Genomic DNA, 15,752 nt, shown 5'->3' on the forward strand with positions numbered 1-15,752 from the left:
TATACACACAATATTATTATGTTGTATCTAATTAATCATTAACAGTTCTTTTCAAATTTTGCTGATTGGCAACCTGAGAATCTTGTGCCTGAATTTATTTGGACGACTGTGGCTGGAGAGTTCCGCGTTACATTGTTTTAAGCCAAATACCCACATCTCAAACTCTTTCTGTTGCAGCTGACATCAACAAGCTGCTGTATCACCTCCTGATGTTGCTCCTGGAATATTCCTGGGAGCAAAGTCCTTGTGGAGCTGGCAGATACAGCAAGGAGCTGTAGCCCCCGCTGGGCTCCATGTCTGCTCTATGCAGCTTATGCCATATTTTATTAATTCTGCAAAAATTAGGCTCTGAAGAAGAATAAGAAGGAGCTCAGAAGTGAGAGGATAACTTCTTGTGATCCTCTGTTGTAGTTTAATTTCATGATCTGGGTATAGTGGGTCCTGCCAGGGTGTCAGACCTGCTGGGACTGGAGGATTGTCTTAGGCAGAGGTAGCAAAATTAAGCATAGTTTGCCTCAGGAATGCTTGGAGCATGTATACTTTACAGCAAACTGTCCTGTCTTCTCTGCCCAGTCTCCCTTGCTAAAGCTTTAGATTAGAGCCCTGTACTGAATTACTGTGTATGGCACATGGATGACTGGCAGAAAAATACATAGATGCACCAGAGAGGCTTAGAAGTCTTTACAAACTGAATTCATTATGTGCATTTTTTAAAATTTTCAGTGTCTAAAAAAATGTGTCACAAACTTCCCAATATTTTTTTTGTGAGTAATTTTCTATTTTATTTTAGTGGGGTTTGTTTTGGATTTTTTTCTTCCACCTGTCCTCCCCACCCTGAAATCAGAAGACCCCATTTCAAGGTTAGGATTTTGCAGCCTGTGCCCAGATTATTCTCTGCCATGATTATTCTCTGCATCATTCTCTGCAGATTATTCTCTGCATTTCAGTCATGCATCTTGCCCTCTTCTTTTGTGTCTGCATGCAGCCTTATTATTTTGTTTGTTTGTTTTCAAGATGTCTCAAGCCATACACTCTGTATTTTATTATACTCAGCTCCTCTTTCACTGCGTGCTACTGATGTTGCTAATGGAAACGCTAATGGAGGAAGAAATAATGTATTGAGTTCTACAGTCTCTCGGCCAATGCCTCACTCAACATCTCCAAGCCCTGGCTGTACAGCTGGAGACCAAGGTAAAGAAAACCTCTCTGTTCTTTTATTTAAGCTGCACTGGCTGTTGAGCCTGAAATTTGTGATTTTGTTCTTCTTCCCAGCATTGCTGTTTCTGCAATTCAGTCTTTACATATCCATTTGGTTTTTGGCATAACCATTAATGATAATGCTGTACTTTTTAACACAGGTAACGTTTTTCACATCATAGTCTGGCTTCATGTAAATCTAGGTATAAACCTCTGATGCTCTGTGGCGTGATGCCAGCTCAACACCAATGTGAAATGGAAATGGGAGCTGGAATCTTGTCATTTGGGAGGATGGGATTTAGAATTAGTTTTTGCTTTCCTTCTCAGCATCAATGTCCAGTTCTGGACCGCCAAAGAAACGTCACCGGGGATGGTCTCCTGGGTCCCCAGTCCCTCCTCCTGGTTTAGCGGTACCTGTTCCTACAATTCGGCCTTCAGCAAGAACAGGTAAAACTTGAATCATACAGATTTTATTTGTAAAAGGCTGTACTCAGCCAGACCAGTAGCCCTGTGCTGCTTCTCTTAAGTGTTGCACAGAAAACACAACTAAGCTTGTTGAAGTAGTTAAGGACACCATGGAGAGTTTTTCAGATGCCCCAGAAAAACGCATATGATTGCCTGGTCCTTGTTGCCATAATCTAAGATGGGGCAGTGGGAAAGTGAAATTATTGGGGGAGACAGAGGAAAGGAAGAGGAAAGTAATATTAATAAGTCCCCTAAATGTAACTCAGTTCTTCTAAAATTGTGCAGTGTATGGATATATGAACATATTTGAAGGATTTCCATTAGCCTTCACCTTGAACATTGTGTCTCAGTCTAGTGTGGTGTGCTACAGAAACAGTACGCTCAGTTCCTGCACAGAAAAAAGGGCTTTATATAATTTTGGCCTAACAAAGGACACTGATGTCCACTGGATCATCTTCAGTTAAAAGCATAAAGTTCGTGAGACCAAGATGTCTGTTGTGCATGGAAAAGCTGTAAGAGGGATATGTAACATCGTGATATGAAACAGGATTAAATACGAGTATGTGTGAATACTCATCAATATCCATGTAGGTACCTCTTTATGATAGCTATCAACAAAACTGTTCACTAAGTACTTTCCAGTTGTGGGATTCAGAATACTTTGTAAAGGGGAATAAACAATTACTGATTCCTGTCTCTGTGGAAGAACAAATATACAAGGAAGAAAAAAACATTTGTCAACATGCACAATATATTTTTAACTCCACTTTGCAGGGCTTGATTTTGAGATATTTTGGAATTGATTTTCAGAGATATTCATCATGGGAAGAAGGGTTACATGGTAGTGCAGGCCTGCCTACTTGAGCAGCTCAAATCAATCACAGCTTTTGTAGATTTCTAGCTTCAGAGACCTGCTGAAGATACATGGTATAAGGCAATCTCCTCCCTTTTGTTGAGTTTGTTTCCACAAATCCACAACCTCTGCTGTGTACTCCATTTTCCATGAATCTTTCATAGTGTTCTTTTCTATCGGATAAACGATTCCACTGCTCAAACATATGCATGCATGCGTTCCTTCATGCTGCCTATGATGCTTTTCTGTTGATGGCATTGTTTGAAAAATCTGTTACAAACCACCAAATGAAGGCTGAGAAACTTCTGAAACAGACCTCGTGCTGAAACCTGATTACAGATTAGAAAATTCTTGCACTTTGTATCTTTTTACTTGTGAAAACTGCTTTTGCTCTTTCATGAGTAAAGCCTAATTTTTATCCTTGTCGCAACTGTCTAAGGACAACTTTGAGATTTTGGCGTGTATTTGTCTTTCTTATCTACGTATATTCTATGTCAGAAGTCAGAGCAGTCTCTTCCCTTTATTGAGAGGCAGTATTGAGAGGTAGCCTCTGTCTTAGAGGTGGCCTTTTGGCTTAGTACTTGGCTTTGTTTGAAGATGCATATTCAAACCTGTTTCCCTCTCTCATTCCCACCAACAATACAGTGGTCAGAAAAAGTTTTATTTTAGGGGTGGGGCTACAGGAGGATATAGGCTCTTAATTTAAATTACTTAAAACTATAGCAGGAAATGCAGAGACCTTTTGAATTTTATTACAGTTAGTGATCTGCAGTAATTTTTTTTATTTGTTCATACGGCCAAATCACAGTATGAGCCTTTTAGTAATGGAAGCTTCTCTTTTCTTTATTTTATAGAGCCTCTTTTGTCAGCCCCAGTTCCTCAATCCATGTTAACTGGAATTTTACAGCCTCAACCCATCCCAGCAGGGGAGACTGTAATAGTTCCTGAAAACCTGCTGAATAACTCAGGAGTCAGACCAGTGATTCTGATAGGTAAGTCTTACACTGGGGAATCAAATGCTGCATTTTGAATAAATGCGTGCTCCCCTAGGAGAAAGGGGGTTTTGATTTCTTTTTGTTGGTTCTGGCATTCAGTACAATATGAAGTCAGTTTGTCACGGATAGTTTGCTTTAGTTGCTCAACACTTAAAATTGGAAGTTAAGTGATTTCTGGAGAACCTGATTTGCCAGCGGGTCACAACTGGGTCAAATTTATACAAAACATCTGGCCAAATAGAAGTTTTGTACAAACAAGATTTTTGTAAAATCCAAGGATAGAAATATTTCCATGTAATGAAAATAGCTTTCCAGTATAAACAACTTACAGAACAAGCAAATATTTCCTGCAGCATTTATAGTCCAGATCTTGAAGCCCAGGGATTCTGCATGAGAACCAGAAAATTTATTTGAACTGACTAATCAGAAGTGAATCATACTAACTTTTTGTCTTTTGTAGTCCATACTTCTTGTAAGCAATTGAGAGAACAGATCAGGCTTTTAAAATCTGTTAGCTGTATAACGTATGTTGTTTAGCCTTAGAAAGACATTGCTTTTCATTTAAAAGTATGACTCATAATGTGAATATCCCTTTCAAGCTGAGCTACTGGGGCATACTATATAACGAAGATGGGTCAGCTAGTACTGCTAAAATGTTTTTGGCTCTTTAAATGTCTTTTCAGTCCAGCATCATACAGATAGTTGTATAGAGTGGCTTCAGTGTTAACAGAACATGCCTATGAATACAATCCATGGAATAATTTATCATTCCTGAAGGAATGGAAAAGTTCTCCAAGTCCTCACTTGCACAGATAATCCTAATACACACAATTCCCAGAGAATTAACAGGGCCATGTACTAGTAAAACCATCAAGGATAGGGTTACACTTCTTCTGGTTTGTTTTGCTTAGTGTTGTTTTCTAGAAGCCTGTTCTAAAACTCTAGCATGGTGCTCTAACGGTTTTCGGAGAAACACGTCCTTATTAAAGATGAGGGTGCCTGCAGTCATCAGCTTAAGTGCAAATTGAATGCAGCCCTTAGGCTCTTGGAGAGTTGCCAGTGAAGTCCTCAGTTAGGCTAAATGTTATGGGCCCTGAGAAACAGCGTCCTATTAATAGTACAGAACCAGCTGTACCCAAATGGATGGGTTTGGCAGAATCTGTGTGGAAATTCTTTTAAATTGAAAACTTTATCAAGGAAAAGAGGAGTTAGCTTGTGCTCGTGTGCTTTACCTTACAGAACAGCATGTTTAGTTGTTGATGTTTATTTAACCTGTTTATGAAAACAGAATGGAAAAGCTGCAAAAAGGTGAAATCAATCACAGCAATACCACAGTGGCTGAATCAATGCTAATGTGACTTATGCTGCTTTTATAATGTTAAGATCAATGTACTTTTGCTTCCATTGATTTTTCTTTTTTGTACACTATATTATGGAGAATCTGTATTTAAAGGTCAGGGTAAGACCCAAATAGATAATATTTTCATTTGTATTTGGATAACAATAATTATTATCTTGCTGGTATACAGTTATTACTAGTTTTTGCAAAGCTGTGTGATCGCTTGCTGTAAAATACAGCAAAGGATCACTGGCCTATCTCATTTATTTTGTAAGCAATTATAATGCCAAGAACAGTCACTATATTTTGCAAGATAACATTAAGGAGAAGTTTGGAAATGTATACATTGTGCAAGATTTCATGTAGTGGTATATTTTGTGAATTTCTGGGTTTTTTTTTGTTTCTTTTATCAAAGGTTATGGCACTTTACCTTATTTCTATGGAAATGTCGGTGATATTGTTGTAAGTCCCTTGCTGGTGAATTGCTACAAGATTCCACAGCTGGAAAACAAGGATTTGGATCTCTTGGGTTTGACCAGCAGTCAGCTGCTAAGTGTGGAGAATATGATACTTTTAACTATTCAGTATCTTGTCCAACTAGGTAAGCAATTTGCATAAGCAGTTGTTTTTATTTGTGACTGTCCTTTTTTCTCCCCACCCTCTTTATGTCCGTTTCAGAGCCAATTTTCTGGCTATTTTTGTGCCTGGAAGAGGTAAGTGGCTCCATCTAGTGTGTGTGACTTTGCTACTTTGTTCATCAGACTGAAGAAGTGACGTGAATTTAAAAGCTGATACTGCTTCTGCTCTCCATATGGGAATTGACCAGGTCACCTTTGTGAAAATGGATTTGCAATGCAGATAACTCATTTGCTTAGGGTATCAAACCATCAGTTATCACAGCTCTTTCTAAGGGCACTCAGTCTGTTTTATTCAGTTTTGTGACAAATGCTAGCAGATGTGTGATGGTCATCATTGTTTTGGTGACAGCACCGTTTACATGAAAACCACATTTGTTATTCAGCCTAAGGCAAGTGATTCAATGAATATCTCATTCTTGTAAATGGTTTTGAAATGGACTCTTTGCAAGTTTGAGAGCAAACCAGCAAACATTTTCTTTCTCTTATTGCAGGTCCAGACATTTTTCCCCACCTTAGAGTAAAAAGCAGCAGTGTTAACAGTAAGGTTTTAGATGATAAAGAATGATGCAGGATAGTGTTGGGCGACTTCTCACAGCAGTCCGGTCTTAACTTCTGTATTTGAAAAGATGCTGCTTATCAGAGAGGAGTATGACATGACTTTTGTGAAGAGCACACTGCTTTTCCCGTACTGGGTTTCTGCTAGGGTGTCTGTAATACGTAATGGTGTGAAATGTGCAAACATTTCAAAAGAAGCACAACTGGTGATAACCCTATCATTTGGGGAGCAAATGTGCTCTGTGCAGGTTTCACCCATGGGTTCTTATGCTTTGCTCTTCTCCATTGATGCAGTACTGTCACAACAGGAAGGAGGCCATCTTCTGTGTTATAATACTCTTTAAGTGACCTGTTTACTTAATTTATCATTCTTTGCCTCAGTAATCCATTGGATGCCAGGTTAGAACGACAGAGGGTTTCTTTGTTTTTTACAGGCTGAAAGTTTTTCTGTTGCCCCTCTCTCAGTGGGCTTGTAGTTGTTATTTGAAGTTTTCATCACTGGAAAGTTTGTAGAGTCTGCATGTTAAAACCAGCTGCTTCACACAGTTCTGGATTGATAGAGACAGCTTGCAAATTTACTTCTGAGAAACGTAGCCAGCTGATACAGCATTTCCAATTAAAAATAAACTATTTATTGAAACTTGTCATGTCAGTGCAGCACACTCCATGAGCAAATCCAACCTTAGATGGATGCAGCAAGTCTAGACTTGCTGCAGACTAGAGGAGGCTTCACGCAAAGCTTCTGGAGCTGAGCTGAGCTGAACTGTGTCTAGTGAGCACCGTGCCTTCAGCATAAAGCAGTTCCCTCATTAGCAGGTGTTTAGTTTGGCTTTTGTTCTTAGCTGTGCAAAGCTGAATATTTTTCCATTTGGCCTTACGTGGAGATGGCCGCCAGCACTGTAAGATGAAAGAGTCTAATGAGGAGAAAAGTAAAAACATTCTGCAGAGCATCATGATCAAAACATGTTGCTGGTTTGAATATTGTTACAAACTTAAAACTATTGGAATTGTGACAGTTGCACTGAACTGTAGCCTTTATCCCATTTTGTAAAATCAAAGCAGATTAAAGATGACTGGAGGTCAGCCAGCTTCAAAAGTTTTTGACGAGGAGAGGAGACAAATAACACACATAAATTAACAGTTTATTCATGTGAGCCTCTTTTTGTCTTGACAAAGTAGGACTAAAAAGTTATTCTTTTTTCCAGAGTACATTGCAAAAGAGTAAGATAAAGGCAACGATAAAAAAAAGACAAAAGAATTAAATAGATACTGAGTCTTGCCTAATTTTTTCAGATCTCACTACTTGTACAAAATATGTTTGCAGATGGCTGTGATCAGAGATCGTAAGAATATTGTTTATGGAAGTGCTCCTTACTTGAAAAAAGACATGTCTGAGAATCCCTGTTTTCCTGTAAGATTATGACAGCATTATTAATTGTAGGATAATGCTGTTGTGTTTTCAGAAATCAGCTGAGCAATCTCACAATGATGTTACAAATCAAAGCAAAATAAGTGCATTTCTGACGCTTTTATTTTAAACCTACTATGAAGACTATACACAGTTAAAGCTGTGATTGTGAGTCATAGCATTGCTATAAATAAATTCCACAGATTGTGATAAAGGAATAAATAAAAAAAGATCAAGAGGTGTGTTTGATTTCAGTGGGGTTTTACAGTCTGTCTCCTGTGCTTATTCAGATTTCACATTTGTTATCTGTGGCAGCATTCATAGTGAAGTGTTCTCAAGCTTTGTTTTTATACCTTAAAATGCCCATATTTGCAGTATGGGTTACATTCTATCATTTGTAATGGTCTGCTTTTTACTACTGCACTACCGTTTCTACAAACACAATCTTATCCTACGCAGTGCTAAGGTCTGTGTTTTGGTTTTTCAGCTGGAGGAGATTTCTGGACCTTCTGTTAACTACCTGTTTAGAATTCTAAAATCATTCTTTCTTGTTGTGGTACATTTGAATCGCTTTGACTATGTGGCCGTGACACCCAGAACTGTTTTGTAGCTTCAATATCTGAATGCACACCCAGACTCAAGGCAGGAGCAAACCTCTGTCTTCAGTGGAAGGGACAGTCAGATGCTCAAAGCAAGAGGTTATTCCAGCAGTTCTCCTGGTCTTAGATGGTTGGAGGTTCTCTGGGGGATGCCCCGTGAAGTGTGTCTACCCAGAAATGGATGACATTTGAATATGTTGTCTTAAACTGTAGGTGCTTTTGGAAGCATAACTACATTAGTATGATCTTTTTCAGATATTAATATTTTATGGTATTACTTGTTTTGCACTTTTGGTTTCTGAAGTCAAGATGATCCTTTGCGTACTTATTTCTGTAAAGAAGCTTCCAAATGTTTCCTTTTAACCTTGACAGCTTCCTGTATGTGTATTTATGACACTGTTCACAATCAAAATCGATATCTACCATTTTGTCTTCCATCTCATCTGATTTTAGTTCCATTATTTTTCTGTGTAGCTGTGGAGAAGGACTGCCATGAGCCAAGTGTGGTATTAAACACTTCACTAATTTCAAAATGTTTCCTTATCAGTGCCTTTCTGATACCTATTTTTTTAAGTTTTTCTCTTATAAATAATCTGAATGAAATTCTGTGTCTTCTCATACAGAAGTCTTTCAATTTGTACAACTATTTTCATTTTCTTGGATTCATGATGACCCCTGTGTCTAGAGCCTGTCTCTTAAGGAACCTCCCTCAATCAGCAAAAGCTTGCTTTATTTCTTTTAGTGTATAACATCTTTTTTTGTTGTGGTTGATATGTTGCAGATAGACTGTATTTCTGCAGAAGATTTATCTCTCTGTCAACAAATGTCTATTTTTTCTGTTTAGAGATCTTCAAAGACCTAGAATGCATGATGCTTTCTTAGAAGGGAAAAGAAAATATATTTCCAAAAAAGAGAACTACAAAGAGAATTATGCCCATGCTGCATTAAATTAGACTCATCAGAACTTTTCAGTTTGCGTGAAAAAGGAAAACAGCCTTGCATTTACAAGTCTGTAGTTGTCCTACTATCCTATGGTAATTGGATGGTGACACTCTCCATATGTTACTTCTCAGAAAGGCAAAATGACAACAGACGGCAGTCTTTACTGATTCTGTACTATAGGTTATTTACCCACTCTTTGCCCTGCTTCTCACGCAACCTTTCTGTTTCCTTTTTTTCACTGCCCTTTTTGCTTGTTGTCTTTGTCCCTGAAAGAAAACATAAAACCAAAACCAGCTTTTCACATACCTCTGGTATTTAAGCCCCCCTCTTTTTGTCATAGAAAAGCAAGCTGCTGAAGCATGAAGCTGTCTCCTTTGGCACTGACATGAGATCTTGACAATTTAAGTTATGGTTACTTTTTACTCTGTGTTCATGAATATTTTTATCTGCTCCTGAGTATCTTTGACAATGAGACCAATCTTACTGAGCAAGATGTTAACTGAAGCTGAGTTTGGAGACTGATGTTAAGATAGGATAGCTTATATTTCTATTTTCCAATTCAAGTCTGCAATACAGTTTGCAAAGTCTGGGGAATGTAGATCTAAAGTTGCATATACCTTGTTATAAGTGTGAGGATTTGCTAAATTAATCTAATTTAACTGAAGTAAAAGAAGAGGTTAAACATGTTTATTTACATCCATGCTTAGTTTACTAGTATGCATGTTAAGAAAAAGCAAAATGAAGACCATTTGACAGGCTTTGTCATACTGCATGGCTGCGATTAGACTGTGAGGATAAGCATTTGGGTTTTCTGCTGTAAAAACATATGGAGGCTACAGGACTAATCCTGCTCCGGGCAAAAGGCACATATTTTCCCACTCCTTTGTTTGTTCCACCAGTTGCTGAAGGTAGAAAAGCTAGGAGTGAGATGGAATACTTCATTGTTAAAAAAAAGAGGGTCGGGGAGAGATGGTGGGAGAGAGTGGCTTCTAATAGGAAAAACCAAGAATAAGCCATGTGGGTAGATATCCACTGAGTAGTGAGTGGCTTTTGTAAATGTAAAAAATATAGTGAAGGAGCTTGTCAGATAAAGACAGACATGTGATTGTTCCTGGTTCAATAATATTTTTATATGAGATACTCTTCTTCTGTTTTTTTTGTTTTCAATGTAGGTCCTGACCAGATACCCCTGAGGGAAGAATTTGAGCAAATCATGTTGAAAGCTATGCAGGAGTTCACTCTGAGAGAGCGATCCTTGCAAATGAGCGCACAGTGTATCTCTGTGTCACCAGGTCAACTCCCTTGGCTTGCTAGGTTAATCGCTAGTGTGTCCCGGGACCTCGTGCATGTGGTTGTTACCCAGAATTCGCTGGCAGAAGGCATCTCAGAGACCTTGAGGTCCCTCAATGAGATGAAACATCAGCAAAAGCTACCAGATTATGTAGTTGCCATTTGTGCATCAAAGATAAGAGGAAATGAATTCTGCGTAGTAGTTCTAGGTGAGTATGTTTGCAGTACGCTTCAAACACCAATGCAATTTTGCTAGATTAATTTTCTCGAGTCATTATTCCAGCTTTTAAATCCTTTTTGTTCTTTTTATTCTTGTATTGTTACACTGCAATGTCACAGTTTAGTATTCCTCCATCAAGACTTGGAGTACTGATGTCTGTGAGGATCTAGAAAAATAGCTGTATGCTAGTCATTACTACTCCTTAAGAGGCCTGAGACTTTATTGTTTGTGTGGCTACCTTAGAAAATACCTTAAAGTGACCCAGTGACAAAATAGTCGGTTTGTCTTTCTCTGTTTTGTGTAACAGCTGTGCTATTTCACGTGGCAATATTGGATTGATCACAGTCTTCTGCAGACCACTGTAAAGCAGGACATGCTTTTTATCCTTTTTACCATGTTGATTTTCAAATTCCGCATTGGTGACTGGCTGTGATGTTTGTGTGTGCGTGAGTGTGTCTGGATGGAAGCAAATTTTGACTAGACATCTTTCCTTTGTAGGCAGATAAGTCAGTAATGTCGATTTTTTACTTTTTCCATACTAGGCATAATTACTTTTTCGTGTTTATCCAGAATCCTCCATTCTGTCTAAGGTACAAATACTTATTTTGCGTATCATTTGTCACTCAAGTGTGCAAAACCGTAGGCCGCAGTTTGCAAAGGATGTGCTAAGCCGATAGAACTAATTCTCCCATGACTAGCAAAATAGACTTGAGACTGCTCTCCCAGTCTACTGGGTAAAGGCAGTGGAGATCCATGACTGAAGATCAGCATGCCCCACACTTCTAGGATGAAAAGGTTGTGTTGCTAGTACACTGTATTAAAGATTGCTCTTGCTTTTTTCCCCCTCTTCTCCAGGTCAGTATCAATCTAGGGCACTTGCAGAAAGCATGCTTACAACCAGTGAATTTTTAAAGGAGATCAGTTACGAGCTCATCACAGGAAAAGTTAGTTTCCTGGCATCACATTTCAAAAATACATCTTTAGGTGAGTGATCCTAAGAAACAGAACTGCTAGCCAAGACAGTCATTTCTTTAGGGTCAGTGTGTCCCCTGCTCAGCAGTTAAAGCGCACGCAAATACAGCTCTGCCCTCTCCACCAAGAGGCATTCTTTCCTTCTCTCCATTCACTGTGTGTAAAGGAGTACTCATCTCCTTCACCTGTGCAGTGCGAGTTACTCATCCTGTGGCAAAACATTTTTAACACTGTTTATACTGCTGAATGTGATGGCAGGGCACCCATAAGTGCGTGAGTCTTTTCTTGTTTGTGCTTTTAGCACAGGTTTTAGAGGTTGTTTTATAGAGTGTGTTTCTTTGTAATCATCAGATGTCACTGCTAGCTGTAAAGGCACAAAGCTGAAATTATTCAGGTGTGGTTTCTTTTTTTGGAATTAGTTCAACTGGCAAATCAGTGAATAAAAGAGAAAAATATTCTCCCTCCCTCTCTTCCCTGTATCTCGAGCCCCTTGCCCCTTCGCAGATTTGACACACATGTGTTCCCACACAGCTGATATGTAATGTTCTACATCATTTGTCTGAAATGGCTTCCAGATAATTTGGTGTTGCTAATTCTTATCTAGGGGATGATTTGGACAAGCTGCTGGAGAAAATGCTACAGCAGCGAGGGGAAAGTGTCATTATTCCTTTTAATGGAGATGTTAGCGAGTGTGTGTCATCTCAGGAGGCAATTGCCATGGTTTCTACACAAGAACCAGGTATTTTTTTTTTTTTTTACGTGCAAGAAGTGAAATAAATGAGTAGTTTGTTAAATGTCAAAATGCATGTGCCTCAGAAGAGTCTGAGGGCACAGCTGCACTCAGTGTGCCAACCTTCAGATATTAATGCTGCCAGCTGAATGTAGCAATACAGCAGTCTCTCAGACAGAAAATCTCTGTAGTAACCTTCAGCAATGTTTTTTCCCCTATGTTTTATAATTCCTAAGCTAAAATATGTGATCTTCAGTTCTGCACTAAGCAGACTACCGAAGATGTTCCTTTGTAACATTGGCAGCGTGGACTTGTCTCACCCTTTTGCACCTAGGAAAGGAATGTAATCTTGAGCTTAAAGCAGAGGGGAACTGTGTTCTCATTCTGATCTCCCTAGGTGTCCTCCTGTATCTTAACTTTTGATATTCCTCTCTTTCCACATGTAAAATGGTAATAATATGTACTACACACTTGCACCCTGAGGCTTAAACTTTTAGGGAAAGTGTTTTAAGATCTTGGACTGAAAGTGCTAGGCAAGTGTAACCTGTAATTTACTTATTTGAGATGTGTCTTATACAGTATAATGTGATGAGATACTTAGGTGCAAAAGATGAGCTAGGATTGCCTGTCTAAAAATGCTAATTATAATTTCCTCATTTTGGAATTCTTTTATTATTCAGAGTTTTAACCATACTTTCCTTTTCCAGTAATGGTAAAAGATACATTGAGCTGCTGTGAACACTGAGATTCTTTTAGGTCTAATAGCAAAGCAAATTCAACCTCAAATAAAGCTTTTTCCTTGTGAAAGAAAGATACGCTCTTGCCTCACATTAGTTAGCTTAAATTAATCAGCTCACTATTAGACCTGAATGAAAGCAAGGTGGTTTATAGTCTCCACACAGATCAAAAGATCCAATTAGGAAGACTGCCAGGTACTTTGTTCTGGCACCCCCAGAAGGACAAGTTTTGAGCTTCCTCACAGGATTAATTTGAAGGGAGAACAATCTTTTGATTCTGTTCTTTTTTTGTTCTTACTATGTAATGACATGCAGCAGCACTTTTTTAAACCCATGTGTTTTCTCAAATGATTATTCTGAGCTAGTTTTGTCTTTAAAATATGGATGTACAATGATTGAAGCTACTGGGAATCTGCCTGAATTTAAAAACACAAAGGAGAGGTAAGTGTCCTAGGCAGTGAGAGAGACCTTTCTCCCAAAGTAATCTACTGAAATGAACGCTGAGGCAGGTTTGAGCAGGAGGTAGGGGCACACACACAAATACACGTGTGTCTATATAAAACTAATATACCAGGTTTTCGCCCCAAACACCTTCCAATTTTCATGTAAAGGGCAAGATTTTTAAAGTGACTTATTAATTTAAAAAAACAACAATAGTTCTTGTGTGTTAAATTTGCAGTAGTTTTTTTTTTATTTTTTCTTTGTTTTTTAAAGAAACTTGCCCTAGGTAATTTTTATAATAAGCAGTCCATTAAACAGAATTTAATTTGTAGTAGAAAAACTGACATAAACAAAAACTGTAGTGACATTATAGGATTTAATTTGGTAATCTGCAAGTTGAAAATATTCAGGGGCTAGTGAAACATGGATTGCTGATGATAGAATTTACCTACTGGAAATACTGAAATATAGGAACATGCTTTTTCTTCAAGGAAACATGAATGCTCTGGTACATGTCTACAAAGAGCAAAGCTCCAGTCCCCCAGTTCTCTGCAGCTAGTGTTATACTGACATTTATTAAGCTCAAAAAAATCTGAGACTAAAATTCCGTTAAAGATCAAGAATCCTCCAAGGAAATAAATGACACCCCCCAATAATTGAGGTTTGTTGCCTAGGTGTATTGCTCCTCTTCCTGTTACAACGTATATTACTATCAGTCAGTATATAGACAGACGGCTATCTCAGTCATGACTTAGAGTGGGGCTCAGTACTTCACAGCGGAGATGATGTACAAATGAACTCCCAGCTGACCTGCTCTCCTGTTAGAGTCTTTTCAGCAGGATTATCAACGCAGGCTCAGTTTCCTCGGATTAATAGGTGTGCTGGCTCTCATCCCATCATGCCCTGAGCACAGCAACCTCGTGCGCTGGTGAGGCCGCACCTGGAATACTGTGTCCAGTTTTGGGCCCCTCAATACAAGAAAGACATTGAGGTGCTGGAGCGTGTTCAGAGAAGGGCAACAAGGCTGGTGAAGGGTCTGGAGCACAGGCCTTATGAGGAGCGGCTGAGGGAACTGGGGTTGTTTAGCCTGGAGAAGAGGAGGCTGAGGGGAGACCTTATTGCTCTCTACAACTACCTGAAAGGAGGTTGTAGTGAGGTGGGTGTTGGGCTCTTCTCCCAAGTAGTAGCGATAGGACGAGAGGAAATGGGCTTAAGCTGCGCCAGGGGAGGTTTAAGTTGGAAATTAGGAAAAATTTCTTTACGGAAAGGGTAGTCAAGCATTGGAACAGGCTGCCCAGAGAGGTGGTGGAGTCCCCATCCCTGGAAGTGTTCAAAAAATGGGTAGATGTGGCACTTTGGGACATGGTTTAGTCTAATCTACCCTTGATTGGCTTAGAGTAGACTTGGTAGTGTAGGTTAATGGTTGGACTGGATGATCTTAAAGGTCTTTTCCAACCTAAATGATTCTATGATTCTATGATTCTATCCATGGCTGGTTCTCCCAGCAGGAGTGATGGAGGGGTGCTCCTGAAGAACTGCAAGTTTCAGGAGGAGATTAGAGCTATGTGTGTATATATATATGTACATATACACACACACCCCTTTTATATATCTATATGCATGCATATTTTGTATGAGTTTGTTCATTTAACAGAATGCATTTCACTACGTTGGCATTGAGGTTTCCTTGGGTTGCACTGTGAAAAATCCTCAAAACACTTAAGGCATTTAAAAATGGGCGGTGCTGTACTTGAGGTCTGATATGTAATTGTATTTTGATCAAAAAAAGAAAGTCGACGTTTGTGATCTGTACCCAGCTCTCCACAGAGTGTTGGGATTTATTCTGGTGAGTGATTTTTTTTCTGATGATAGAGGGTAGGCTGTTTGGAGGGTCATGTTTACTGGGGGGGTGGGAAAGTAAACATGTTTCTTGTTGTGTTTTGTTTTCTTTTTCAAACAAACACACTCTAGATTTGGATGTTGATACCTTCCAAATTTACCAGCCACAGCTTACAGTTGCCAGAAAGCTCTTGTCCCAGGTTTGTGCTATAGCAGACAGTGGCAATCAGAGCCTGGATCTGGGCCACTTCAGCAAAGTAGACTTCATCGTTATAGTTCCCCGTTCAGAAGTCCTGGTGCAGCAGACCCTTCAACGGATTCGACAATCAGGTAAAAGGGAGGAAAGGGGAAAGAGACTGTTAAACCAAACTGTGTGATGTTATTAAATTGTATCTGGTGTAAATGGACAAGTTGCTCCAGCATATATTTTCCATGTCCAATATTAGCTCCACTGGTTGGTATCATTGATGAATTCTAAATACCTTCCTTTCATAAATTGGGCCCAAACTGTGCCATGTAAGTGTCAAAAGAA

At 39.1% G+C, this 15,752-nt stretch overlaps 1 protein-coding gene across 3 annotated transcripts in view; it reads left to right on the forward strand.

The window, feature by feature from the left end:
• The window catches only part of GREB1L (GREB1 like retinoic acid receptor coactivator), a 63,759-nt gene that overhangs the window by 18,595 nt on the left and 29,412 nt on the right, over positions 1–15,752 (forward strand). For all 3 annotated transcript variants that reach the window (XM_075705364.1, XM_009489190.2, XM_075705365.1), the window contains 8 exons: positions 1,054–1,191; positions 1,525–1,644; positions 3,370–3,507; positions 5,265–5,450; positions 10,164–10,490; positions 11,357–11,485; positions 12,078–12,212; positions 15,353–15,550. In XM_075705364.1, the coding sequence (XP_075561479.1) occupies positions 1,054–1,191; positions 1,525–1,644; positions 3,370–3,507; positions 5,265–5,450; positions 10,164–10,490; positions 11,357–11,485; positions 12,078–12,212; positions 15,353–15,550 (1,371 nt within the window). The remainder of the gene's footprint in view (positions 1–1,053; positions 1,192–1,524; positions 1,645–3,369; positions 3,508–5,264; positions 5,451–10,163; positions 10,491–11,356; positions 11,486–12,077; positions 12,213–15,352; positions 15,551–15,752) is intronic.

The sequence above is a fragment of the Pelecanus crispus genome, chromosome 2, assembly GCF_030463565.1.
Source record: "Pelecanus crispus isolate bPelCri1 chromosome 2, bPelCri1.pri, whole genome shotgun sequence".
Lineage (NCBI taxonomy): Eukaryota > Metazoa > Chordata > Aves > Pelecaniformes > Pelecanidae > Pelecanus > Pelecanus crispus.